The following is a 26,501-nucleotide window of genomic DNA, read 5'->3' on the forward strand; positions in this document are numbered from 1 at the left end:
GTATGGACCTCGTGTAATCTAATAGATGGGATACGTTCATAAATACTTTACCAGCTAAGTTAAATGTATGAGTAGGGCACACTATGAACAGCCATTATTAAATCCGGGCTCAGTGCGTCAAGCCCTTCACATGAGTTGTCCCCTGCCCAATTAGATTTGCCAGCTGGTACATGGTGGGAGCATTACAGCCATGGCCTCTCCCTTTTCTGCCATCTTGATCATGATGGGAAAGTATTAGGTGCCCTTCCCCTTCTCTACCTAGAACTGTAATCTGTACAGCAACACCACCGCTGGACAGAGGAGGAGAATCTTTACTCTTCTGTACTGCTCTGCAAGGCTGTGTGTTAGGGACAGAGTTGATATATAGGATTTATTTATTTTTCTATCTCAGATCATTGCATAACTGCTGGCTACACTAGCTAGAAACCTATGAATGTCATGGGGTAAAACCATCAATACCACCAGTTGGAGATTCAATTTATATATACTCCTTTTGTCAGACAAATTTCTCAACAGAATGCCCTAGCATGAAAGCCATCAACTTTCTTTATGAAGATACATAGGACATGGATAATTGATGAAGTTAGCTTCTAGCAGAGCTAAGAACCCTGAAAGAGATTTTTCAGAATTAATTGTATTTCATTAAAATTAACATGCTCTTCTCCAAAACAACCATTAAAAACCCATGTCTCATTACCTTTTCAGTGAAAAGAGGGGAAAAGCATACTGCTAGAGCAGAAAGTGTGTTTAGGTCTTACTATGTTAAATTTGGCTGGTAAAAATTCATAGAGTATTTATAGCTAGATAGTTCTCATTTTAAAATTGGGAAAAGGAATTGTGAAACAAATTAAAGTGTGGTTAGAGCCAGACATACATAGTACAGGTGGCTATTCTTCAAGCTCTTCACCACAGCTTAACTCGAAGTAACCCAAGTACCTATGACATGAGATTCTCAAGAAGACAGACCACCAACTGTGAGGGTATGATTTAAAGCCCACGGTGTCTACCCTGAAATCATGAAATTCAATATGCTTAGAATACAAGCCATAAACAGATTCAGGTCTCCACAAATGTTTTGAAGGAATTGGGTGGTGTGATGATTCTGCATTTGTTAGCTAATGTATGTGGGGACTGATTGATTAGCACGATAGTTCATCTTTGGATACCAGATAAAATGTTCAACACCTTTAATATTTAAGATGACATGCTGTCACACTACCGTTCTTATTGGAAATCTCAGCAGCAAGGCCAAGAAAGAAGAGAGCATAGAAGTTTGATTACCTCTTTACCCTCAGAGTAGCCACTCCAATTTATCACTGAGGCAGATTAGTGGAGACTTGCAGTGCCATGCTGTGCCTGTCTCTCTCACACACAGCTTCAGTACAGCTGGATAAGACTTATATATCGATTAACTGCAGTTCACCTTAGCGGCCTTACACTAAACACTCAGTAGCATGAATTTACAATACAGTGAAAACATCATATGTAGTGACTAGTATATACTCACTACTAGGGAAAGATTTTGTTTACTTCTGATTTAAATTATGTAAAGTGCACTCTGACATTAAAGTTATAGGTGCGCTAGAATTGCACGAGGTTACAAACACAGATATTTAGATTAAATATATGGCTTTAAAAATCTAGCTCTATTGAAGGAAAACAAAGGACACAGATTTGCCTGCTTCACTGGAGGGAATTCAGAGGAACCCATTCTGGTCTTTAATGTATAGTCCGGCCAACATAGGCAACACATTGTTGCACTGCCCCTTGCATAGCCTGGGTGGGAGATTGTGACTCATTCATAATCGGGTTTCTCTGCTGCGCCAGGAAGGAATTATGCTGCAGTAGGTCTATACTCAGTGTAGCAAACTTTCCCCCAGTGTGCTGGTGCAACTGCACAAGGGAGGACATTGCAACTCTACGGAGTCTGCTTTTCACTCACATTGCTACCCCATAATACATGTAGCCTATACAAAAGAGAGGGCATGCTTTGCACACACACTCCTACAGTCTGGCATGGCCACATAAGCCAGTCTATGATTTTGTCCATACTAAGTAAAGATAGATTAGCAAATTATTTACCTGTCCCCCAAAGTACTTGGAGACAGCCCATCTTTCACCCAAAGGCGGAAACACAACCAGGTAAACTGAGGAGTGCTTAAAAAAATAAATCAGTGATTGCCAGTTATGAGTTTTCTGACCAAAGGTAGTAAAAACTATTTGAAAACTGATCAGTAGCTTGCAATGAGCTCTTTGGGACTGGGAGCCCATATCAATGGATGCAAAGATCTACAGTTAATCTGCCCTAGTGCTTCATTCTCCAGAACTGTCAATCCAATACCATCAGCAAGCAAAAAGGCATTACAAAAAGTTTGGGGACTCAGAAGAAAAGAGAACATACAAGAAGTTTATGATATTTTGCAATATTCCATAAGTATTTTCAAACATGGTTTTAAATTCCCCAGGAGTATCGTTAGAATAGACATGTTACGTGTACATGGAGATTTGCACAAATAAAGTACAATATGATACAGCACCATTCATTACAATGAAGAAAAATAGTACTTATTTATCATTTGAAATAAGACATCAATATGAGCATAATTTTTTTATATATATATCCAGACAGAAAGATATTTTAAAAGTACTCTATTTTCTCAAGTTGCAATATAAACACTAATAATTTTGTCTAATTTAATACAGCATTAGATCTTAGACAGACTATTACATTTAAGAGGATCATTTGATAAATTAGTCAAGCTCTTTTGGTGTAAATGAAAGAAGTTCTCAACTAATTATTTTCTCATTTTAAATCCCATTAGGACTTGATCACAGCATGGCTCAGCTGTACATTAGCAAGAGGAAGGTACCAGTTCAAAGAAGAACTTGATAACACTAATCTGCTCTCACCTCTTTAACAGTGTAAATCAGCAATTTAAAACCAGTTTAAAAATCACTTGCTAATATCATAAAAATGTATTGCAAAGGAAGTGTCTTAATACTCTAGGACTCGATCCTGAAAATCCTTACTTATACAAGTAATATCATTGAAGTTAAAGGTATTGCCCATGTGAGGAAGAACTATTCATGTGAGCAAAGGTTTGAAAGATCAAGCCCCTAAATTAGGGTCTGATCCTCTTCTGTTTAGAGTGAATGGGAGCTTTGCCATGGACTTGAATCCAAGCAGGATATGACCCTTGCAAAGTTTCAGTTCCATACAAAAGCTGTCATTCATATCGGTCTAGTATTAGCTGTCTTTTGCCATCAGAGTTACATATCTGATATTAATCATCAACTGCTTACCATCTAAGAGTTACACAGGCTCCTGAACGGTGCTCTTTCATTATTTTAAACACATTCATGCAGACATTGTATACAAAAAAAAAAATGCAGCATAAGCTCCATAGGCAATGCCTGCCTTTGGAAACTCTGCATCAGTAACACCAGTGTCTTACAAAAAGCAACAGAGGGTCCTGTGGCACCTTTGAGACTAACAGAAGTACTGGGAGCATAAGCTTTCGTGGGTAAGAACCTCACTTCTTCAGACTTGCATCTGAAGAAGTGAGGTTCTTACCCATGAAAGCTTATGCTCCCAGTACTTCTGTTAGTCTCAAAGGCGCCACAGGACCCTCTGTTGCTTTTTACAGATTCAGACTAACACGGCTACCCCTCTGATACAGTGTCTTACAAGTGGCTGGGGCTTGGTCCAGGTCCAGTGAACTAGACACAATGACTCAGTGAGTAATAAAACAAGACGTTTCAAGCCTTAAATATATGTTTCTTAAAAGTTAGATTTTTCATTATGTGAAAAAGACAACTCTTTTTTCAAATTTCATTATTCCAAAATAGCTTGTCAAACAACCTAAAAAACCCCAAACAAACCCCAAAGAATTCCCCCTGGCCTTAAAAGAAAGACTAAAACATTTCAGGTAGATAGGATCCGCCCCTCCCACCCAAATTACTTGGAGGATTTGAAACGGGCTAACGGAAGCGGTATCATTAGAATCTTGCTACCAGAGTCACCCCTATAGATCCATAACATATCTCTCTCTCCCCCACAGAAGCTTTGTCATTCTGACAGTTAATCAGTAAACAAAATATATGACTTGGAATATATATTTTAAAAGCAGTCCCTGGAACTCCTATACAACTCCTCTGCTTGCAAATTGTGGGACAAAAAAAAAAAAAAAAAATCTCTGAGAGCCACTTAAAAAATACAGAAAAGAGACCAGAAGTAAGTAGTCACAAGGTCAATCTTCTGAGCATTATTTGACTTAAATTAAAAAGACAAAAAATACAAGGGTAGCCATCTAACTAATTTTCTAATAATGCAAATGATTAAAGTTGTGATCATTCTGCCTCGAGAAATGAAGTAACTATTCAACAGAACATGCTCCAAACACTTGGACAAGGAAACTGCTATATGCCAGGTTTTCATAAGTGCCCAGCACCTAAATAAAAGTGCCCAGATTTTCAAAAGAGAGAACAGTGGAAGCTTGTGGTTTCCGAGAACTTCTGGTCACTTCATTTAAGTGTCTAAATAGGAGCCACTGGGGTTCAGCTCTTTTGAAAAATCTGGCCCTAAAATGATTGTTTCCATTCTCAACCTAAGCTTATTTTCTTGAAGAGAAGGTTTCTCAAAATAAAGTTTGACTTTTTTTTGAAGATAGACATTTAAAAAGTTTTACCATTCAGTTTGGAAGCAGTCAAGGGTTCTGACCATCCCCATTCTGACCAGAAAATTGCAAAGAAAGTCATCCACAACTTCAGGTATTTCAGACACTGAATGCTTAGAAGTCAGAACAGATTGCCTAGCCTGAAATTAAAAAGTTTAGTATTTGTTATTTTAAATATGTGCAATCCCTGAAAAAGATACAAGAACCCATTACTTCCTAGCCTATAATCCAACCCCAGGGCCACCCTCCATCCAATAGTCATTTGAATAAAACAATGCAAGGCATCTAAACCATTTGTGTGAAAGTGTGATGCTGTGTATAAGAAAGGTGACCATTTATATCACTGTTACACTTTGTATAAGATTTATGGACATTGTGTATCATGTAAGGCATCAATGGAAAAGTTACAATCCAGTATAATTATCCTGGTTAAATCCACATATGTTTGTATTTGAAGTTATGAATATTGGCTGTGCTGTATTCCTGATGATTGATATCCACCAGATGGATTTACATCAAGGCTAGAAAGCTATGTACTGATGGCCCATCAAAGACACTCAGCTCTCACAAGGGGCCATTAAAAAAAAAAAAACTCATCCCACATAGTAGGTCTTCCTGCAGATGCCTCAGACAGTGCGATGCCAATGACGCACCCCTGTGATTCAGCAAACCACGTAAAAACATGGGATATGCTCATGTGGCCCTGGACTCCATCTTGGGCCAGTAATTTTCCACACGCAGGGGCTATGAGTTTTGTTTGGGATAGTAACATAAGAACAAACATACTGGGTCAAACCAAAGGTCCATCTAGCACAGTATCCTGTCCTCCGACAGGTATTATGCCAGGTACTTCAGAGGGAATGAACAGAACAGGTAATCGTCAAGTGATCCATCCCCTCTTGCCCATTCCCAGCTTCTGGCAAATAAGGCTAGGGACACCATCCCTGCACATCCTGGCTAACAACCATTGATGGACCTATCCTCCATGAACTTATCTAGTTCTTTTTTGACCCCTTATAGTCTTGGCCCTCACAACATCCTCTGGCAAACAGTTCCACAGGTTGACTGAGCATCATGTGAAGAAATAAAGTATTTAGTTTGTTTTAAACCTGCTGCCTATTAATTTCATTTGGTGGCCCCTAGTTCTTGTGTTATGAGAAGTAGTAAATAAAACTTCCTTATTTACTTTCCCCATACCAGTCATGATTTTATAGACCTCTATCATATCCCCCCCTTAGTCATCTCTTTTCCAAGCTAAATAGTCCCCATCTTATTAATCGCTCCTCATATGGAAGCAGTTCCATACCCCTAATCATTTTTGTTGCCCTTTTCTGAACCTTTGCCCATTCCAACATACCTTTTTTGAGATGAGGTGACCACATCTGCATGCAGTATTCAAAATATGGTCATACCATGGATTTATATAGAGGCATTATGATATTTTCTGTCTTATTAGCTATCCCTTTCCTAATTATTCCCAACATTCCGTTCGCTTTTTTGACTGCTATTGAACATTGAGCGGATGGTTTCAGAGAACTATCCACAATGACTCCAAGAATTCTTTCTTGAGTGGTAACAGCTAATTTAGACCCCATCATTTTTTATGTATAGTTGGAATTGTTTTCCAATGTGCATTACTTTGCATTTATCAACATTGAATTTTCGTCTACCATTTTGTTGCCCAGTCACCCAGTAAGTTTCCAGACACATAGCAGAGGATATAAAAGACCCCTGAAATATCTCTATTTTGCCTCTTTCCTGCTCAAAATCTCTAGTCTGGGGATTTACAACTAAAAGGAGCAACTTGAACTATGGACTGAGGACCTTCTAATCTTTTGGAAGTTACCAGAGAGACTTTACAAGCCAGAAATCTATTTCATCACTGCTACAAACTTCATAAGGACTTTGCAATCATTTGTAAGTATATGATCTATTAACCATTTATAACTCTTCTTTTATTAATAAATCTTTACTGGTTTACTAAAGATTGGTTGACTGTGATATTGGGGTAAGATATGAAATATATTAACCTGAAGGCATATGTCTGATCCTCTGGGATTAGTAAGAATCTCACATATGGTGAATTAGGTTTTCATTAACCCCTCACTACATTAGCTCTCATCCAGATAAACAGTTCTAAGGGCTGGAATGCCTACATGGAACTATTTGGCTTCTAGTTAATCAGTGTGGTAGTGCAGAAACTCTTTTGTTACTGGCTTGATTAATCTAGTATCAGAGTGGTAGCTATGTTAGTCTGGATCTGTAAAAAGCAACAAAGAGTCCTGTGGCACCTTATAGACTAAAAGATGTATTGGAGCATAAGCTTTCATGGGGGAATACCCACTTCGACAGAAGCATGTAATGGAAATTTCCAGAGGCAGGTATAAATATGCAGGCAAGAATCAGTCTGGAGATAACGAGGTTAGTTCGATCAGAGAGGATGAGGCCCTATTCTAGCAGTTGAGGTGTGAACACCAAGGGAGGAAAAACTGCTTTTGTAGTTGGCTAGCCCTTCACAGTCTTTGTTTAATCCTGAGCTGATAGTTCAAATTTGCAAATGAACTGAAGCTCAGCAGTTTCTCTTTGAAGTCTGGTCCTGAAGTTTTTTTGCTGCAGGATGGCTACCTTAAAATCTGCTATTGTGTGGCCAGGAAGGTTGATGTGTTCTCCTACAGGTTTTTGTATATTGCCATTCCTAATATCGGACTTGTGTCCATTTATCCTTTTATGTAGGGACTGCCCAGTTTGGCCGATGTACATAAAGGGGCATTGTTGGCACATGATGGTGTATATAACTTTGGTGGATGTGCAGGTGAATGAACCAGTGATGTTGTAGCTGATCTGGTTAGGTCCTGTGATGGCGTTGCTGGTGTAGATATGTGGACAGAGTGGGCATTGAGGTTTGTTGCATGGATTGGTTCCTGAGTTAGAGTGCACCATAGCTGGGTACAACGGTAATGGGTCTCTGCAGGGGCCAGGTGAAAGTGGTTGGGGCTCAGCGGTAGAGGAGTGGGTTTGGGGGAGATGGAGCTCAGCAAGGCTATGGGTGTGGGGGAGGTCCAGATGCAGCTGGTGGAGACTCAGTAGGATGGGAATCCAGGTGTGGGTGGCTTGTGAGGGTGGTCCATGTTCAGGAAGAGTGGGGCTCTTTGGGTGGGGGGGAGGGACTGAGAATGCAGAGGGGTGAGCCTCAGCGGGAGGGTCTGGATGCACAGAGGTTGGGTGGATGCGGGTACAGGGATTCCTCCCCCTGCAGCGGAGGGGGGATCGGTGCAGGAAGCAGAGGGGGGAGTGGAGTTTGCAGAGCTTCCTTCATCTAGGGGAGAAATCTAGGGGTGGGGTGGGTCGGCTCTGACCTGGCCACACCTGCTGCGCATTGGAAGAGGAAGTCCCGTCCTTCCCAGCCCAGCTAGGACTACCAGCTGAGCCCAGTACAGGGTAGGAGGCACCTCCAAGGTCTTCCCTAGTCCTGCCTCTTGCCCCACAATGATTTACCTCTCTGCCAGCTGCCCTAGGGCCCTGAAACATACTGCTAGGGAGAGTTGCATAAGCGCTCTTGTGGCTTCCCTGTGCTTCCCCCTCAGAAAGTCATTTTTCTGCGGGGAGGCAAAGAAATCTGCGGGGGACAAATTCGGCACATGCACAGTGGCATGTTTTGTGAGACTAAAATTAAGACATTTTCTCATCTCCTACAAGACAGCTTACGCCAAGTTCTTCCCCCAGCATTTTCAACTGCTTCGGGTGAGACCCCTTCTCATAGGATCGAGCCCACTGACAATTTTTCCCCACACAAACTGATGGAATACCTACAAGATCATCAGTACCCCAAATATAGTTTCAAAAGTTTGATATATTACCCTTAACAAGCTAACGCCTGCGGTTTTCCTCTTTGAAGGTGCCACAATCTTTCATTAGCCTGAGCTGAATGCTATTGAGTGGGGGCTCATTGTGAAAAGAGTGTTACCTCGAAGAACGGCAGTTACGGAAAAAAGGTAACTGTCTTTTCTTCGAGTACTTGCTCATGTCCACTCCGTATTAGGTGACTCCAGTACCTCTGGAAGTGGGTAGCAGTTCACGGACATGTTGATTGCAACACAGCTCTGCTGAACCCAGCGTCGTCTCTGGCCCGCTGAAGAATGGCATAATGAGAGGTAAACATGAATGGAGGACCACGTTGCGGTTCTACAGCTGTCCTGGATAGGGATGGGCATCAGGAAGGCTGCCGAAGACGCCTGCACTCTCATCAAGTGGGCTCTGAAAATCGACGGCTGAACCTCCACCAAGTCATAAAAGGTCCTTACGCATGAGGTAATCCAATTGGAAATCCTCTGGGAGGACACTGGGTGGACCCTTCATCCTATCCGCTGTAGTGATGAAGAGTTGAGTCAATTTACGGAAAGGCTTTGTACATTCTAAGTAGAAAGCCAAGGCCCTCCGAACGCTCAAGGCATGAAGATGCCTCTCTTCACTGATCTTGTGCGGTTTGAGACAGAACACCAGGAGGAAGATGTCCTGGTTCATATGAAAGGTGGAGACCACCTTTGTCAAGAAGGCCAGGTAAGGCCACAACTGAACCTTACCTTTGTAGAAGACTGCGTACGGAGGTTCTAAGGTCAAGGCTTTAATTTCAGAGACCTGTCTCACCGACATCACCACCACAAAGAATGCAACCTTCGATGACAGGTGGGAAAGGGAGCAGGAACCCAGCAGCTCAAAGGGCAGGCCAGTGAGCCTAGAGAAGACCACGTTAAGATCCCACTGTGGGACAGGGGCCCATACCTGCAGGAAGAGTCTCTCCAGCCCCCTCAGGATTCTGACCATCATGTCATGGGAAAACACTGCCTGTCCTTGGATCAGTGGGTGAAAAGCAGAGATGGAAGTGTGTGCCAGGCCCTGGTTCCTCAAATGGAACAGGTAGTCCAGGACAGCTTGTATGGAGGAATGCGAGGGAGAGATGCCCAGTTCAGACGCCCAGCGGGAAAACCTCGTCGACTTGGCCAGGTAAGTAAGTCTAGTTGAGAGCTTCCTACTTTCCAGGAGGACCTGTTGGACTCCTTCTGAACAGGTCTGGTCCTCGGGGTTCACCCATGCAGCATCCACCCCGAGAGGTGGGGGTGTAGGAATCGACCAGGGTCCTATGACAGAGGTCCAGCTGGTTGGGCAGGGGCCAGGGAGCTACCGCTGACCGTCTCATGAGCATGCTGAACCAGTGCTGGCAAGGCCACGTCGGGGTGATCATGATATCAAGAGGGATAAGGCGCAAGTTGTTTGCCAGGGCCCTGCTGATGAGCGTAAATCAGAGGGAATGTATACATCAGGCTCCCTGACCGTGACACGAGGAAGGCATCAGACAGGGAGCCCTTGCTCAGACCTTGCCGAGAACGGAACAGGTGGCATTGCCTGTTCTGTCTGGTAGCAAACAGGTCCACTTGGGGAGTTCAACACCTTTGGAAGATCATGCAGGCTACCTCTAGATGGAGCAACCACTCGTGGTGAGAGGAGAAGTCCCTAATGAGCCAGTCCACCAGTGTATTCCTGACACCTGGAAGGTGACAAGCTTTCAGGTGGATCTCCTGGCTGATTCCAAAGTCCCATGAACGGAGCAGCTTCTGACAGAGAGCCAAAGAGCATGCTCCCTCTTGCCCGTTGATGTAGAACATCAAGGCTGTGTTGTCTGTCAGGACCAGTATCACCTTGCCCAACAGGTGGGGGCAAGAAGACTGTGTGCCAGCCGGACTGTTCGGAGCTCTTTGACGTTTATGTGCAACCATACTTCGTCTGGAGACCATATCACTTGAGTCTGGAGGATGCCAATATGTGCCCCCCTACCAAGGTCCGAAGCATCTGACACCAACTCGATGGAGTGGGGAGGGTTGTCAAACAGAACCCTTTCCAGGACTGTTCTGCAGTCCGTCTGTCACCACAGCGAGGTAAGTATCGCCTGGGAAATGGTAACGATTTTCCAGGGGATCTCGGGACTGGGAATAGACATTCACCCGCCATTGTTGCAGGGGCCGCATCCAGAGCCTGGCATGGCGGACCACATAAGTGCACGCTGCCATGTGGCTCAGCAGGTGGACAGACAGACCCTGACTTTAGTCAGAGGGAACACGGAGACTTCCGTGATGAGGTTCATCAACATGTGGAACCTTTCCAGTGGCAGGAATGCCCTGGTGCAGGTTGAGTCGAGGACCGGTCCGATGAACTCTACCCTCTGCACTGGCACTAACATAGACTTTGTGTCATTTACCAATAGGCCCAGAGAGTAGCAAGTAGCTTGAAGTACCACGACATCCCTTTGGACTGGAGACCTGGAGCTGCCCTTGACAAGCTAGTTGTCAAGGTACAGGTAGATCTGGATACCCCGGTGCCCGAGGTAAGCCACTACCGCCAACATGCACTTGGTAAACACTCGAGGTGCTGTCACCAGGCCAAACGGAGGACCGGAAACTGGTGGTGGTGAGACCCCACCATAACCTGGAGGAAGCGTCTGTGTCCTTGAAAGATCACTATGTGGAAGTGTGTGTCCTCCAAGTCGAGGGCGGCATACCAGTCTCCTGGATCCAATGAGGGCATAATAGAAGCCACGAAAACCATGCGGAATTTAGATTCTTTAGTTACTTGTTGAGGTCTCGCAGGTCCAGGACGGGACATAGACTGCTCTTGGCCTTTGGGATTTAAAAAGTACTGGGAATAGAACCCCTTGTGCCTGTACTCGAGAGGAACTTCTTCCACCGCACCCAGCTGTAGTAACCCCTTTACCTCCTGTGCAAGGAGGCTCTTGAGAGGTGTCCCTGAAGAGGGACAGGAAAGGCAGGTGGGAACAGGGGGTAGAAAGGAACTGGAGGGTATAACCTGTTCCTGTGCTGAGGACACATTGGTCCAAAGCCACCCAGGCAGGGAGTAAGAGGGAAAGTCGTTTGGAGTATGCTGCGAAAGAAGGATCCGAGGAATAATCTAGTAGGTCGCCCTCAGGTGCGCCCTCAAAATGAGGGTTTGGCCCCCTGCTTATGCTGGGTTGAGCCCAACTGAGCAGAGGGTGGAGGCGGGTGGCTCACACAGCGCTTGTAATCCTTGACTCGTTTATGGGGCTGGTCCTGCCGAGGCTGGCTCCCCTGACCCTGCGTCTACTGCAGATCGAACCGCTTACACGCCGGGGCTAGGACATAGAGACCCAGGGTCTTCAGGGTGGTGCAGCAGTCCTTGAGGTCATGCAATTTGATGTCTGTTTGTTCTGCAAATAGGGCTTGGCCATCGAAGTGCAGGTCCTGCACAGACTGCGGGGCCTCAGTGGACAACCCAGAAAGGAGCAGCCAAGAGGCTCGCCGCATGGAGATAGTGGAAGCCATGGTGTGGACAGCAGCACCTGACACTGCCTGGAGGACCGCCATGGCCGTGATCATGCCCTCATCGAGGATCACTCTGAACTCCTTCTTGAAAGCCTTGGGGAGCGACCCTTTGAACTTGGCCATGGTTTGCCCCGTATTGAAGTCATATTGGCCAAGGAGAGCTCGGTGGTTGGCTACTCTCAGCTGAAGGCTGGAAGATGAATAAACCTTATGTCCAAAAAGATCCAGCCTCCTGGAGTCTTTATTTTCAGGGGTAGCCCTGGGTTGTCCCTGCCTCTCCTTGTGATTAACCACCTTTACCACAAGGGAATTGGGGGCTGGGTGGGAGTATAAGTACCTATACCCCTTGGTTGGCACTAAATACTTGTGTTCGGCCCTTTTAGAGATAGGGGCCAGGGAAGAGGGGGTCTGCCACAGGCCATTAGTAATCTTGGAAGGGGTAGAGCCAGCGTGGCAGGAGCCAAGGAGCATAGGACATCAAACAGAGACCGAGCGCTCCTCCTATTCCTCTGCCTGAAGTTAGAAGCGACACTCTTCAAAAGTTCCTGCTGTGCCTTGGCATAATGCTGAGGAACTGGGTGAGGGGGCCCCAGGATAACCTCATCTGGCAATGACAAGGATGATGCCAGTGCCACAAGAACCTCCAAGTCCATTGGTGGTCCATCAGCTTGCTCCCCTGGGTCCTCCTAGACCTGCAGGGCCTTACCCCTTGAGGTCTCAAGCACCTGAGGGGGATGGAATACCAAGGCTGCTGGCCTCTCCGAGGCTCCTGACACCAATCAGGTAGCCTGGGAAGATTGGGTGAACCCCCCCCCCCCAAGGCTTTCCAGGATACCACTGCACCAGCCACTGAGCTTGGGGGCATAGGACAGGTTTTGGTGCTGATAATGTAGTCGGCACCACCTATACCGGGGCTTGTCCTGCAGTTAGGGAACCTTGCGCTGAGCTGGAGTTACCAGCTGAGTGGTTGGTACCGGGCGACCAGGATTGGGCTGAGCGGTGGCTCTTGTCTGACCAGTGCTAGTCCCTGCATCCCAAAGCCAACCTGTCCTAGTGAGACTGTCTTGGTTGGGCTCTTGGAGACCAACGGCATTTGGCTGATCTGTGTAAGATACCCGGCGATCCACGCCTCACGCTACTCGACCAGTACCGCTATGTTGAACGGGACCGGGAGCTACTACAGGCCGGTTGCATCGTCCTGAATAAGGCGACCTTCCTTTTGGACATGGGCGATGACAGCCAAATGATCGGGGGTCTTTGGTGACCAGAGGTGAAAGTAAGCTGGTACGGTCTGGTATACTGTGCCGGACTGGACCGGTTTCTCCAGTGGTGATTTAAAGGGCCCAGGGCTCCAGCCGCTGCGGGGAGCTCCGTGCCCTTTAAAGCGCCACCAGAGCTCAGGCAGCCAGGCTCAGGTGGGGATTTAAAGGTCCCGGAGCTCAGGCCCCTGTGGGGAGCTCCGGGCCCTTTAAAGTGCCGCCTCAGCCCTGCTGCTGGAGCTCCGGTGGCGCTTTAAAAGGCCCAGGTCTCCCTCCAGTGGCAGGAGTCCCAGGCCCTTTAAATCCCTGCCTGGCTGCCAGAGCCCAGAGCCAGGCTCCAGAGGCAATTTAAAGGGCCCAGGGCTCCCCACAGCAGCTGGAGTGCCGCACACTTTAAATCACCTCTGGAGCCCTGCCGCCACTACCCCAGCCCTAGCCTGAGCCCTGCCACCCCAGGGTAGCGGCAGCAGGGCTCCCATGGTGATTTAAAGGGCCCAGAGCTCCCAGCCACAGTCGGAGCCCCAGGGCCTTTAAAATCTTCGAAGGCCCCGCCTCTTCCGGTTGAGGCCACACTCTGCTCAGGACTGCAGCGTACCAGAAAGTCCTTTAAGTTACTTTCACCCCTGTTGGTGACCGATCAGTCCCGGGTCTTTGAAGACCGTCGGGACCGGTCCCGGAGTTCTTGCCAGGTAACACGTGCCTCAGAGGGTCTGCACCAATCTACAGGTGAAGTACTCCTCAAGTCCCTCAAATCAGTATCCCCGGTGCGGGGTCCAAAAAGGGCTCCACTGAGTCTGCCTCTCCAGTCCAGAAGTGTAGCAGCGGCAGGTGGGAGAAGGCGGGGGGAGAGATGGCAAATGCTGGCGGGACATTCCTCTCAATGGGGAACGGTATCATTGAGGCAGGGACACATGCATAGGTCCCAATGCAGGTTTTCCCTGAGATGGGGGTTCCGCAGGAGCCAGTGAGAGGGCGGCACCAGAAATGTCAGGAGCTCCTGAGCTGTTTGAAGGGCTTCAGGTGTCGACAGCACCTGAAGCTGACTGGGGCCTGCATCACTATCTGGAGTTCCAGGCAAAGCATGGGAGAGACTGCACAGCTCGACTTGAGCTGGGGCCCAACTTCTGGCACTGGTGCATGTAGTGAGTATACACACCTAATATGGAATAGACGTGAGCAAGCACTCAAAGAAGAATCATACAATACTTAATTTACATGTGAACAGAGAAACATTTGTCTGAAAGAAAGCCTGCTTTTCACTTTTGCTGGTTGACCAGTCCCTAGATACAGACCATAAAAACATAATTCAGTTTAAATACTTAATTCCTTACACAACATGTAATGGGTAGCAGGTTTAAAATAAATAAAAGGAAGTAGTTCTTCACACAGCTCACAGTCAACCTGTGGAACTCCTTGCCTGAGGAGGTTGTGAAGGCTAGGACTATAACAGGGTTTAAAAGAGAACTAGATAAATTCATGGAGGTTAAGTCCATTAATGGCTATTAGTCAGGATGGGTAAGGAATGGTGTACCTAGCCTCTGTTTGTCAGAGGGTGGAGATGGATGGCAGGAGAGAGATCACTTGATCATTACCTGTTAGGTTCACTCCCTCTGAGGCATCTGGCTTTGGCCACTGTCAGTAGACAGGATACTGGGCTGGATAGACTGTTGGTCTGACCCAGTATGGCCACTCTTATGTTCTTAACATCAGTGCATGCTTTCCACAATGATACCAATGACCTGTGTGACACGCTTTCGTTAGAGACCTCACAAGAGACTTTTTGGTGGACCACAATGTGAATTCCAGGCCCAGGGGATTCCTGTAATGCTTATGCTTCCCCTATGCCCACCACCAATTAAGATCAGGAGATCTCTTGGTCACACTACATAGGCTGATTGCAGGCCCTTAAAACACATCCATAAGACAGTTTTAAAACACTAGGCCAAATTCATCCCTAGCAAAACACACTGTAGTCAATGGAACTCTGCCAGATATTAATTTGATTCATATAGTACAATGGCATCTAGCAAATACCTTAAAAGGAACGGTTAAGAAGCACCGTACAGGTAAAAATGATCATCTACTGGACTGGACTTTAAGAGACCTGAGTTCAGTTCCTGGTCCTACCACAGACTTCTTGTATTATGCCAGGCTAGTCACTTAATCTATCCTGAACCTCAGTTTCCCCATCCAAAAAGTGGGGATAACACCTGTTTCACAGGAATGTTGAGAGGATAAAACCCATTAATGACTGTGAGGTGCTCACATATTACAGAGAATCAGTAAGCAATGAGACTGAAACACCATGTAAGATCTTCTGGTGATTTATTCAGTGTAGGGTTTTGTTCAATTTCTTTTACTGAATAAATGTTAAAAAAAATAAAATTAAAAAAAACCCAACTACCCCCCAAATCCCCGGAGGATGCTGAATCTGCTGATAGCAAGCATGCCCAATAAAAACATTAGGACTGCTTCACACCTAGGGTGTCATAGTACCATCCGCTGGTTCTCAGGAATTTTCTGTCCAAGGAATGCTAAAAGAAACTCCAAACAAGATCAGAAGTGGTAGAATAGAGACTGTCAAGAAAATCCATTAGAAGAGATTCCTTCAAAACTTATTCAGCTGGAGGCAAGGAAGGATGAAAAACAGGAAAGTGCAGAATTTTGGACAGTAATTTCAAATTAAATGAAATCTATGAAGGCAGAATACAAACTAATTTTAAGGGAATTTGACTGTTCACATAGGACACAAAAAAAGAATCCAGAAATGAAGTGTTCCTGCAGCCATAGGTAATCCAGAGCTATTTTCTGTTATGGAAAAAAAAAAATCTAGATTCATAACTTCTTGGACAAGACATAGAAGACATGATTATCCCATTTAAAAGGCTCTACATCATTTTATATGGAAAGATTAAAAATACATCCAGAGGAAACACCTCCATCATAATCCTGCTTGCTTTGAGTACTATAGGAAAAATAGAATTGAATGAGAAGACAGGACATCTTGTTCTGGAAGTGAATGTATAAAGAGCTGAAGATTCCATTTTTCCATATGGAAAAACTCAGTTACTTTTGACAGCAATTACATTCTGGGATCAGCCACCACATTACTTTATACTGTTCAAGGCAAGGACAACAGCAAAAGTAATGATGTGGGACTGAAACAAAATAGGGGTGAAGCAGCATGATAGAACAGAGCTACACTATGCCCTATCTTCTATTGGCATCAGGTCCTGAGAGCTTATGCCAATGGTATAAGTTAGAGCTGCTCCATGCAAAAGTCCCAGGGGGCAAGAAGCAGGAGGGGTCCAATGGGGGCGGGGGCCAGGGTGGGCTATGCCAGGCTGTTTGGGGAGGCACAATCTCCCCTAACCAGCCCTCCATACAATTTTGGAAACCCGATGCAGCCCTCAGGCCAAAAAGTTTGCCCACCCCTGCCCAAGATAATGGATACTAACACATCCTAGCTGTTTGACACACAGTAGTCTTGGTTTACTGAAAGTGCCAGTTATTAAAATTAAGACAATTGCGTCTCTGCTTAAGTTTAACAGCCTATGTTTCATCTTCTTAGAGAAAATGAAAGCCATGGACACGAACTATAAATAAATAACCATGATTTCTAAGTTGAGGGTGTGGGCTGTATAATGCTTACTGTACTTTTGGATACCTACTTGATCTATGCACCCCAATTGCATAAATACTGCATTTCTTTAAAGTCTGCATTTAAATAGTGGATAAAATTCTTTTATTATGGAATTGGGTGTAAAATATACAGCAATTGAACTGAAGCTACAGGGGAAGCATAGGTGTGCCAGGACATTAGTTTATGGTGGAATTTAGCGAAGACAGAAGGATTACCACTTGCAAAACGTGCCAGGAAATCTCAGGGCTACAGGTATTCATTGCCTCAGTTTTGCTTCACATAAAGATGTGTTTCTTAGCACAGTGTGAGGATATTGATTCAGTAGGCAATCAGAGAGAAGACTAGTACTTGCTGAGTCATCAAAACCACTTGCTTCAACACCTGGGTTATCTAGTAAATGAGCACTGAACAACCTAGCAGATATGCCTCATAAAATATGCAGTAAACATTTAATTATGAAAGCATTAAGGCCAACAAGAAGTGTGATTAAAAGTACCTTTGTTTTGCTCTACAGATCCTACCATCTAATGAAAATGATTGACATACGCTGTTGGCAAAAACTATGATTTACAGTGAAAATTGTATTAAATCTCTCAATATCAAGTCCAGAAGCAGAGAGAGAAACCTTTTAGCTAGAACACACACACAAAACAAAAATCATATTGAACTTGAGGCTAACTATGGGCATGGTGCTTTTTGCTATCAAAACTGCAGGAAGCTTTAGGTGTTCATACAGGGCATATATACACACCCCAAGTGCATCATATATCAAGTGTTCCTGTGTAGCAGTCTTACAATTCAATAGAGAAACACTTATGAAACAGCTAAAAGATTAGGCAGTTGTACAGTGTCAAAAGATTAGACTAGTAACATTGTCCATTGTTCTGGATTTTTTTTAAGTGTCAAGGTGCATAGTCAGATGTAATTACAGCAGATTTGTGAAGAATTTCAAATATTTCCAATGCTTCAAAAACCATACATTTTAAAAACTGAATCTGCTTTCAGATGTACCTTTTATTTTCAGATTTTTTTCATCCAAGGTTTAATATTGACCTCAGAACTGAGGAGTTTACTTACACACACACACACACTAAAGTAAGTCTTCCCTCAGTTGTCACTGAGAACTAGTCACTTTCATTTAAAAAAAAAAAAAAAAAAGGAACCACAACTGTTCAAGTTGTGATCAATTCAAATTCAAGGATTTTCCTAGTTCCACCTAAAGGTGGGTAGCTGGCGGGCTCTGTAGGGAAGCATATGATCTGGTCCTAGCAGCAGCAGAAGTTTTCCTAAAAGCCAGCCTACAGTAGGGAGGGCTGAGTTGGGCCTCTCTGTTTTAGTGAGCACCCTGCTTTGTCTCTCACCATTTTGGGGTTCTTGGTGTTATTTTGCATTCTTTAAAATAAAATTTAAAAAAAGTAGTGTCATGTTACAGCCTTCCAACAAGAGTATTTATGTTTTTAAAATTAACATGTGGATGTGTGCTGTGAACATAACACAATCCCATCACACCACTACATGGTATTCTATTGCGGTTTTAAAAATCAAACTGTAAAAGTATCTAAAATTAACACTAGTTGTTAAATAGGTCATAATTTGATCACAGCTCTCATTCAGCCAAGCAGCCGGTATATACTTTTTGTTTTTTTTAAACAAAGCATGTGAGTAATTCTACTCCTGTTCAGCAAAGCATTTAAGCACATGCTAAACAGTGATTAAAGCACATGCTTCAATGGAACTTGGCTGAATCAGGGCCTAAATATTTTATTTAACTCATTCCATTTAGAGAAAAGTATCCTAACACATTTTAGTGAATTAAGTCTACTTTCTTCCTTAAAATATTGAGCAGTGCATGAAATATATAACAAGACAGGCAAACAGTGAATAGAGGAATATCAGGGTGGATGGAGGTGAATTTATTTAAGCTTTGGTCTCATAATTACTTCAAATCTAAATGTTTCTAGATATTTATGCCATAAGAAGTGTAAAAGGTTCTATCCATACTTATATTCAATAATTAAGAGTGTTCAATGTCTAAACTTTAAGCCAATAGAAATCAGTTTGATTACTGATGGATTCTTAACAGTTTTTTGAAAACTCTTACTATAATTTGTGCATCTTCAGCCTGCTCCTGTATTGTCTGCAAAGCCTTTATCAGATCTTCATCACCTTCTAGGAGACTAAAATCATCATCTGCTGGAACCTAAACCCAAATATAAATGAAGTCACATCAATGCATATTTTAATGTATTATGCATATTATACTCCCAACAGCATACAGTAATTAAAAAAAGTCTTATGCTAGTAGACATATTAGAAGCTTGGTGTTATAATTACACAACCGATTATTGTTCTACTTGGCGCTGAAGTATACAATATTTATTTAAACAACACACACACTCTCAGAGTGGTATCCTTGCCCTATTTAAATCAGTGACAAAACTCTCATTGACTTTTTTGGAGATGGACTTTCAACCCTGATCTCTCAGCACTTGAGCCGAAGCTCAGTGGAAAGATTCTCATAGATTTCACCAGGCTTAGGATAAGAGCCTGCTGACTGACATAGTAGATTATTTGGGGAAGAGTGGACTCACTGCTGGCCCAGCCTAGTATAATAGTTTCTCCTCATTAGCACCTTCTGCCAACCATTGCTTCAGTCCTACAGTGGTGTCATCCTCTCACAACTTGGTCCTACAGGCAGATCCCTTAGAAGTCTCACCCTTTGAGAGGTGGCACTGTCTCACATGAGTAGTATCCTATACATGCTAATTACCACCATAGCATTTTCTGCTCATACTAGATCCCTTTACAGTCCCACTTCTCTCAGAAATTTCTAGGCTTCCCTCAGCCTTCACCAACAAAGCACAGAAAATCCCAGAGAAACCAAACCTAACTAAAGCAGCTTCTGTCTCTCCAGACTTGATCTTTTAATCCCACTAGGTTCCCTCCAGCATCCAGGTATAGAACATCCACCACCAATACTACTTCCTTAGAAGCGCTACTTCTCCGATCCTAAGCACAAAATTAGCTCTTCTCCTACAGCTACCCTATAATTCCTTTTCCGGGCTAAGAAAACTCTATCCCTCACACATATACCCCCTCTTGTAGTTTTCACTTCCCTGCTTAATGAGACAACCCAGCTCCTCCAGCTGGGTCTGATAACAAATCAACCCTGACACACCCTCCAGGTGCAGGAAGATGGGCTAATTGAACTCTCCAGCTCCTACTAACACTTTGTTCACCAGTATGGGGTTTACATATTCACACAACTACAATTCAAAAAGAGATCAAGCACAGGCTTTAGTTAGAGGATTTTGTTTATATCAAAGACCAATACATTAATATACTGAAAACAATATCCAAGAAAGGAAGGATATATTATATAATAATATAAACATTTAAATAATGAATAAGCTGAAATCAGCTAAACTGAGTTACTGCTACCTTTTACAAATTATCTAAATGGAAATAAGACATAAATCAAATGTTACTAGTTCTTTTTATTAAGTGAAAATATACACTGAATATCATGCATATTTTAAAGTATGCTTCATAAAATAGGATTTACTTCTTTGGTACTAAGATATCTTAGTGACTGGTGCATTTAAATAAAAGAAGAGGTGGATACTACAATACAGATCTCTCTTAAGACTATCTCCTAAGTTTTGAGATCTACTGATTAAAGGCACTATAAAAGAAAAAGGTATTATTATTATTGGCAATATTATTATTAAGTAAATTACCTCTTCATACTGATAATCATCTTCTGAGTCTTCTGTAATGGTAACCTCTATATGTTTTGTCAAGTCTAAAGCAGCTGACATATGTGGTGCTTTCCAATGAGAATTAAAACAATTTTTATATGATCATTAAAAAAGAGCAGTTATTCATAAAGCAGTATTTATCAGCCTCTCCCCTGTTCTATGTAAGGCCAAATTTCATGTATTTAGGGCTAACTTTGGCTCTTGGATGCCTATACAGAGCTCCAATGAAAGGCATGTCGCTGCATTCAAGAACAGAATTTAGCACTCAAACTTTTCACTGCAGGATTGCACAGCATTAAAATACCACCTATTTGCTCTGCTATAGCTAGATGCCAATTGCTGTGCTTAATATAAACAATAGGCCAAACACTACTCTCAGGTACATAGTCACAGTGGCTATATTGCACCAGGGAACTTTCACTGTTGTTATGCCTCTGGGTGAATTTCATCCTTTTAGAAAGCTAACCATTTTTTATGAGATTTAGAGATCTGATATAGCAAATGCACATCTGTGGATCCACACTTTGGAGAAAAATAACAGTAAATTGAGCACTGAAGCTTCTGTTATGTTGGTTTATATCTCCTTTAGTTACATTAGGGAAAAAATGGATTAACTGATTTTAATGGGAGGATTGAGAGGTGTGTGTTTCAATTAATGCTTTACAATCTCCTTCTAGCAAAGTGTCCCAGCAACAGCCCACGTGCCCATTGAGTTGGGCAGGGAGAACGTAGCTGAGAACAGTTGCTCTTTGGACAGGACTTTGAAGAGCTGTCCTGAAGAACAGGAGCCTGACCAACCTTCTAAGAGTTTAGAAGCTGTCTGTCTCCTGAGTCTCAGCTCCCCGCTCCCAAAGGCAAATGCTGGAGACCTTACATTATCAGCCAACTTTGTTCTTTTCATGCTCTTAACTGGAGGGGTGGGGGGAAAATTGGGCAGCAAAGTGGTCCAGGGACCACTAACTGCTAGAGGGGCAGAAAGAGCTAAGTGGCTGCAGCTGCTTTAGTGTTCACAAGATGAGACAGGGAGAAGAGTTACTGGGAGCAAAATGCACAATAGGGAAACCATTGGGTTTTTTAAGTTGCTCTGGAGGTTGGTGGAGAGTAGCAAAAGCAGAAGTCTGGTGGCAGAATTGATTTGGGAGGTCAGGAATTTTGGTTGATTGAGTTTGGTAAGTAGTCTAAGAATCATTTTTTAAAAGCTAGACACTTTATGATCAATTCACTCTTCATCCTTTCACTGTACATAAAGTGACCATGTTGCTACTTTATGTCTGGGGAAGGTATCTTGTGAATGAGACTTTGAAAAGTGAGGTCCTATTTGCACAGCATGGATACTAAGGCCCAACTTTTTATAAAGGAGGGGCCAATGTATGTGTGCTACTTATGTATTTGTACTTGACTGTGATTATGTGCGTGAATCAGATATTTGTACACCTGCCAGTGCTTCCTAAAATCCCTGGTTTATTTGGAAAATTGTCCTTGGCTGTATTATATTTTATCCATATATGTGTGTCTATATATTTGGAGAGAGAGGGGCAAGCAAAGGAAAAAGTTAACTGTGTTATTGCCAAAGGTCAAGGCTTCATTAGCTGAAGTTACAAAAATCTTTTGCTGATTGGAAATGAGCATTTAAGAAGAGGGGTTATTTTTAAATTTACCTCGGTTATACATACAGCAAAGGGAGGTAGTAATTTACATGTGAGGTTTAGAGGGCTTGCCCCACAAATGCTTTTGAGCTATTGGTTGATAAGTCAAAGAAGTCTTAATATGCTGGGAACACTTTTCTCCCCACTCTCCAATAATTTCATATCATGAATGGATTTTGCTCCAGCTTTTTAAAAAAATAAATAACAGAGCTGATACTAACAATAGCAGGTTTCAGCCACAAAGGACTTTTCAGAAAGCTACACGTGCATAAATAGAAGTTTTATAATAGAAATCACAATGTAACTGTAGCTGCTTTAATTATAGCAAAAGGTATAATAAAAGTAACATTTGAGGCAGGTATGATCTAGTCATCTGGGACTGGGACTCACAAATGTGTGAGTTCTAGTTCTGGCCCTGCTACTATCGTGTTGTGGGGCCTTGGGCAAATCAGATTAAATGTATGGTCCTTAGAGTCCCTTATCCATAGAACGGGGATGATAAGTTGCCTACCTTGCTGGGTTATAACAATTATGATTTACCATTAATTCACTAGCACCATAACTGAATGATACTTTAATTAAAGTTTGCAAAGCACTCGGAAGCTGAAAAATGTACTAAGTATCATTTTATAAATTATCAAATAATAAAAAGCAGGATAATGTCACTGTAATCAGTTAAGCAGCCTTTTGGTACTGTCATATTGTAGTAATAAATAGAGGTTTGAATGTTCATATGGTACAATTTAAATACAATATTGTGCATCCAGCAATTTGGCTAAAAACATTTCTCTCACTGGAAGCTTAATTGTATAATGAGAGAGACAGATTTGTCAAATTGTTTTACATATGTGCAACACTTCATTTATTTTTCTCCATGTTGACAATTCTATTCTACAGTTGTAGAATCTTTTACAATGTGGATAGAAATGTCACTATGTCATACCCACCAGACATTTCAAACTAATGCAAATGCTCTTGGTGATTTAGGTGCTTCCAAGATGGGTAGTTTGCTGCTAGTTTTTTAAAAGTGTTTTACTGACTTCATAGCCCTTATGTGCCATTATGGTCTAGACTACTGTGTTATTGCAGGTGCTATGCATGTGGAATAAAACCTCATGTTAAAAATCTTGAAATTTTTCTTCAAATATCGTATTGCAGATGCACAATAATCTTTTAAAGACAAAATTCCTCATTCAGCTACATTTTTGAGCAAACATTGTCTACACATTTTATTTTAAATGTCTTTTATAATATAGGTTTCAGAGTAGCAGCCGTGTTAGTCTGTATCCGCAAAAAGAACAGGAGTACTTGTGGCACCTTAGAGACTAACAAATTTATTAGAGCATAAGCTTTCGTGGACTACAGCCCACTTCTTCGGATGCTTATGCTCTAATAAATTTGTTAGTCTCTAAGGTGCCACAAGTACTCCTGTTCTTCTTTTTATAATATAGACACTCTTATGTAGTGCCTTTTATTAGCCACAGGGCACTGAAGAATTTCTGTTTTAAGAAAATAGAAACTGAATCACAGAGAAGTGGATTACATAGGGTCACAAAGGCTACGTCTACACTACGGGGGGGATCGATTTCCGATATGCAAATTCAGCGACGCAAATAGCGTAGCTGAATTCGACGTATCTGATCCGACTTACCCCGCTGTGAGGACGGCAGCAAATCGACCGCCGCGGCTCCCCCGTCGACGGCGCTTACTCCTACCCGGGCTGGTGGAGTATACGCGTCGATTCGGGGATCGATTATCGTGTCCCGATGAGACGCGATAAATTGATCCCCAAGAGATCGATTTTTCTACCACCGATCCCGGTGGGTAGTGAAGACCAGCCCTTCCAAGGTTGGGAACAGAACTCAGATCTCCTGATTGCCAGCCTCTAAATATACAAAACAAAACAAACCTGAAACCACTAACTTATAATTTGTCTTTGCTCTTTTTATAACTGAAAAGGAGTTAAACTGATGTTTCTAAATGTCATAACTCAGAAATAAACCATTCTAAATTGCTGTACTGCAATCTAAAATTCCTATATTACTTGTATAAACTACTGAATTAAAAATAGATCTTTAGGGAATGATTGGATAATTCAGGCCCTTGATGACAGAATTAGAGCCTTTCACTCTAAGTCAGTGGCTCAAATATTGCCAAGTGGAGGAACAAGCAATTGTGGGTTACCTTCTGATAGGTGCCTTATGGAAAAGGCTTGGAAAAAACTTACCAGACGCTTGCTACAGAAAGACAAATAGAAAAAGGAGTAAGAGGCAACAGCTCCAGTACTTCAGTTGTTGCTCACAGCTTTCCCAAGTAGCAACAGAAAAGTGACATTGTTATGGTTCTTGTTAATTTCACCCAGGGATTCTAAACAACAACAGTGGATCTTGGCAGCACACTGAAATAAACAAGACTATGGACATTCCCACTATTACTATTCAGAGGCCCTAGGTGAAACTAACAAGAATCAGGACAATTTCACTTTTCTGTTTCCATACCAGTGGCAGTGGAGTCATCTGTTTTTAGATCCAGCAAGATGGCTCTGCATCAAGCTACAGTCAGTTCACATCGAGAAGGTCTTCTTAATCGTGAGGGCTGGAGACTTAGCTGTCTTCATTCAAATAAAAAAATTAAATTCTGTGCTAACTTATGGTTTATTCCCCCCGGGTTCCCAGGGAAGTTCACTACAGATGCTCCCCGGGTTACGCCAGACCCGACTTATGCAAATTTGTACTTACGGAAAATGTTCCATAAGCCAGAAATAGGATTTTTGAGTTGCAGAAATTTTTGCATAACATATAGGTATACGTTTCTGACTTATGCAAACTTCGAGTTACGCAAGGCTTTCCGGAACGGAACGATTGTGTAAGTCGGGGGGTATCTGTATTAGCCAGCAGCAAGTAGGAGAGTGTTGGTAAAATAAATTGGTAATCTCCGGTTTTTCCTATCATAATTACGTGATTTTGGCCTGGCTCCCACTGGGCAAGTCTGAACCTGGCAAATACAACAATATGGGCATCAAGTGAAGCTTTTACTGCAGATGCTACTGAGAAGCCTGTCTGAATGGGCCACAGAGGTGGTCCTTCCCCTTCCCCAATCCTGGACAGAGCTCAGGCGGGGGAGGGAGGGTGATCTCTGCAGTGGCACTGATCCATGCAGACAACTAGGGGACACCAGCACACCCCACCCCACGGCTTGAACTTGCCCTGGACTCAAAACCAAGGGTGGGTGGTGCCTGATATTCATGGAGATTTGTTCTCAGTTGAATCAAACTCTCCAAAAATCCCCAGAGGCCAGAGCCGGACAGCCCACCCCGCAAAGCGAGACTGAAACCCCCAATACCCCCTGCTCTGGGTGAAGATCCCCGGCTCCCCCTCTCCCGGGGTGAACCCCCAGAAACCTCCTGCCCCCCCCGAGCGAGGAGCCCCCGGGGTGAACCCTCAGCAAACCACCCCCGAGCATCCCTCTCCCTTATCCCCAGCGCTGCCCAGCCAGGACCCAGGAGCCGCTGAGGGGGCGCGGGGAGAGGATACGCTGCAGGCAGAAGGGCCCCTCGGCTCCGGCCACCGCCGCCTCCCCCTCCATCGCCGGCCGGCTCTCCGGGTCGGTTGTTTACACTCCGCTCTCGCCGTTGCTAGGGTTCCCCGCAGAGCCTCTCGCGAGAACAAGGAAGCAGCTCTCCCCTTCTCTGCGCCAGGGTCTATCCGAGTTTCGCGGGGGGGAGGGGGGGCGCTAAGGCAAGAAGTAGGAATGGCTGGACGCGTCCCGGTCGCCATAGCAATCGTCCATTCTCGGTTACGGACAGGGGAAGGTCCAATGGCGCTTCAGTAGGGCGGTGCCGAGGGACCAACTGGCCAATCGGTGTCAGGCAGGAGGAAAAGTCCCATCTCCTGGCCCAGGCTTAGCCCACTAGCCAGAGAAGGGGGCTCTGATACGGTGCCAGAGAAAAGGGGAAGTGCAGCCCCTCCCGTGAGCCCCCCATACTGAGTTGGGCCTGCGCCCTTAATCCCCAGCTCTGGGGGAGGGGTATGAGGCAGTAGACCCACCCCTGCAGGGCTACCCGGTGCGCCCAGCAGCTCTGATCCCAGGGCAAACTGGGGAGAGCAGCACAGAGCTCTGCCATTTGCAGCATGCCAGGTGTATTGCCCTAGAAACCCCAGGGACCAT

At 43.9% G+C, this 26,501-nt stretch overlaps 1 protein-coding gene across 1 annotated transcript in view; it reads right to left on the reverse strand.

The window, feature by feature from the left end:
- The window catches only part of SPAG16 (sperm associated antigen 16), a 774,791-nt gene extending 748,849 nt beyond the window's left edge, over positions 1–25,942 (reverse strand). The window contains exons 1-4 of the mRNA XM_054044528.1: positions 25,868–25,942; positions 20,668–20,714; positions 19,029–19,127; positions 4,689–4,816 (exon numbers count right to left, since the gene is read on the reverse strand). Of these exons, the coding sequence (XP_053900503.1) occupies positions 4,689–4,816; positions 19,029–19,127; positions 20,668–20,714; positions 25,868–25,919 (326 nt within the window). The 5' untranslated portion in view covers positions 25,920–25,942. The remainder of the gene's footprint in view (positions 1–4,688; positions 4,817–19,028; positions 19,128–20,667; positions 20,715–25,867) is intronic.
- Positions 25,943–26,501: the final 559 nt, after the last annotated feature.

Source organism: Malaclemys terrapin, chromosome 11 (genome assembly GCF_027887155.1).
Source record: "Malaclemys terrapin pileata isolate rMalTer1 chromosome 11, rMalTer1.hap1, whole genome shotgun sequence".
In the NCBI taxonomy this organism is placed as follows: domain Eukaryota; kingdom Metazoa; phylum Chordata; order Testudines; family Emydidae; genus Malaclemys; species Malaclemys terrapin.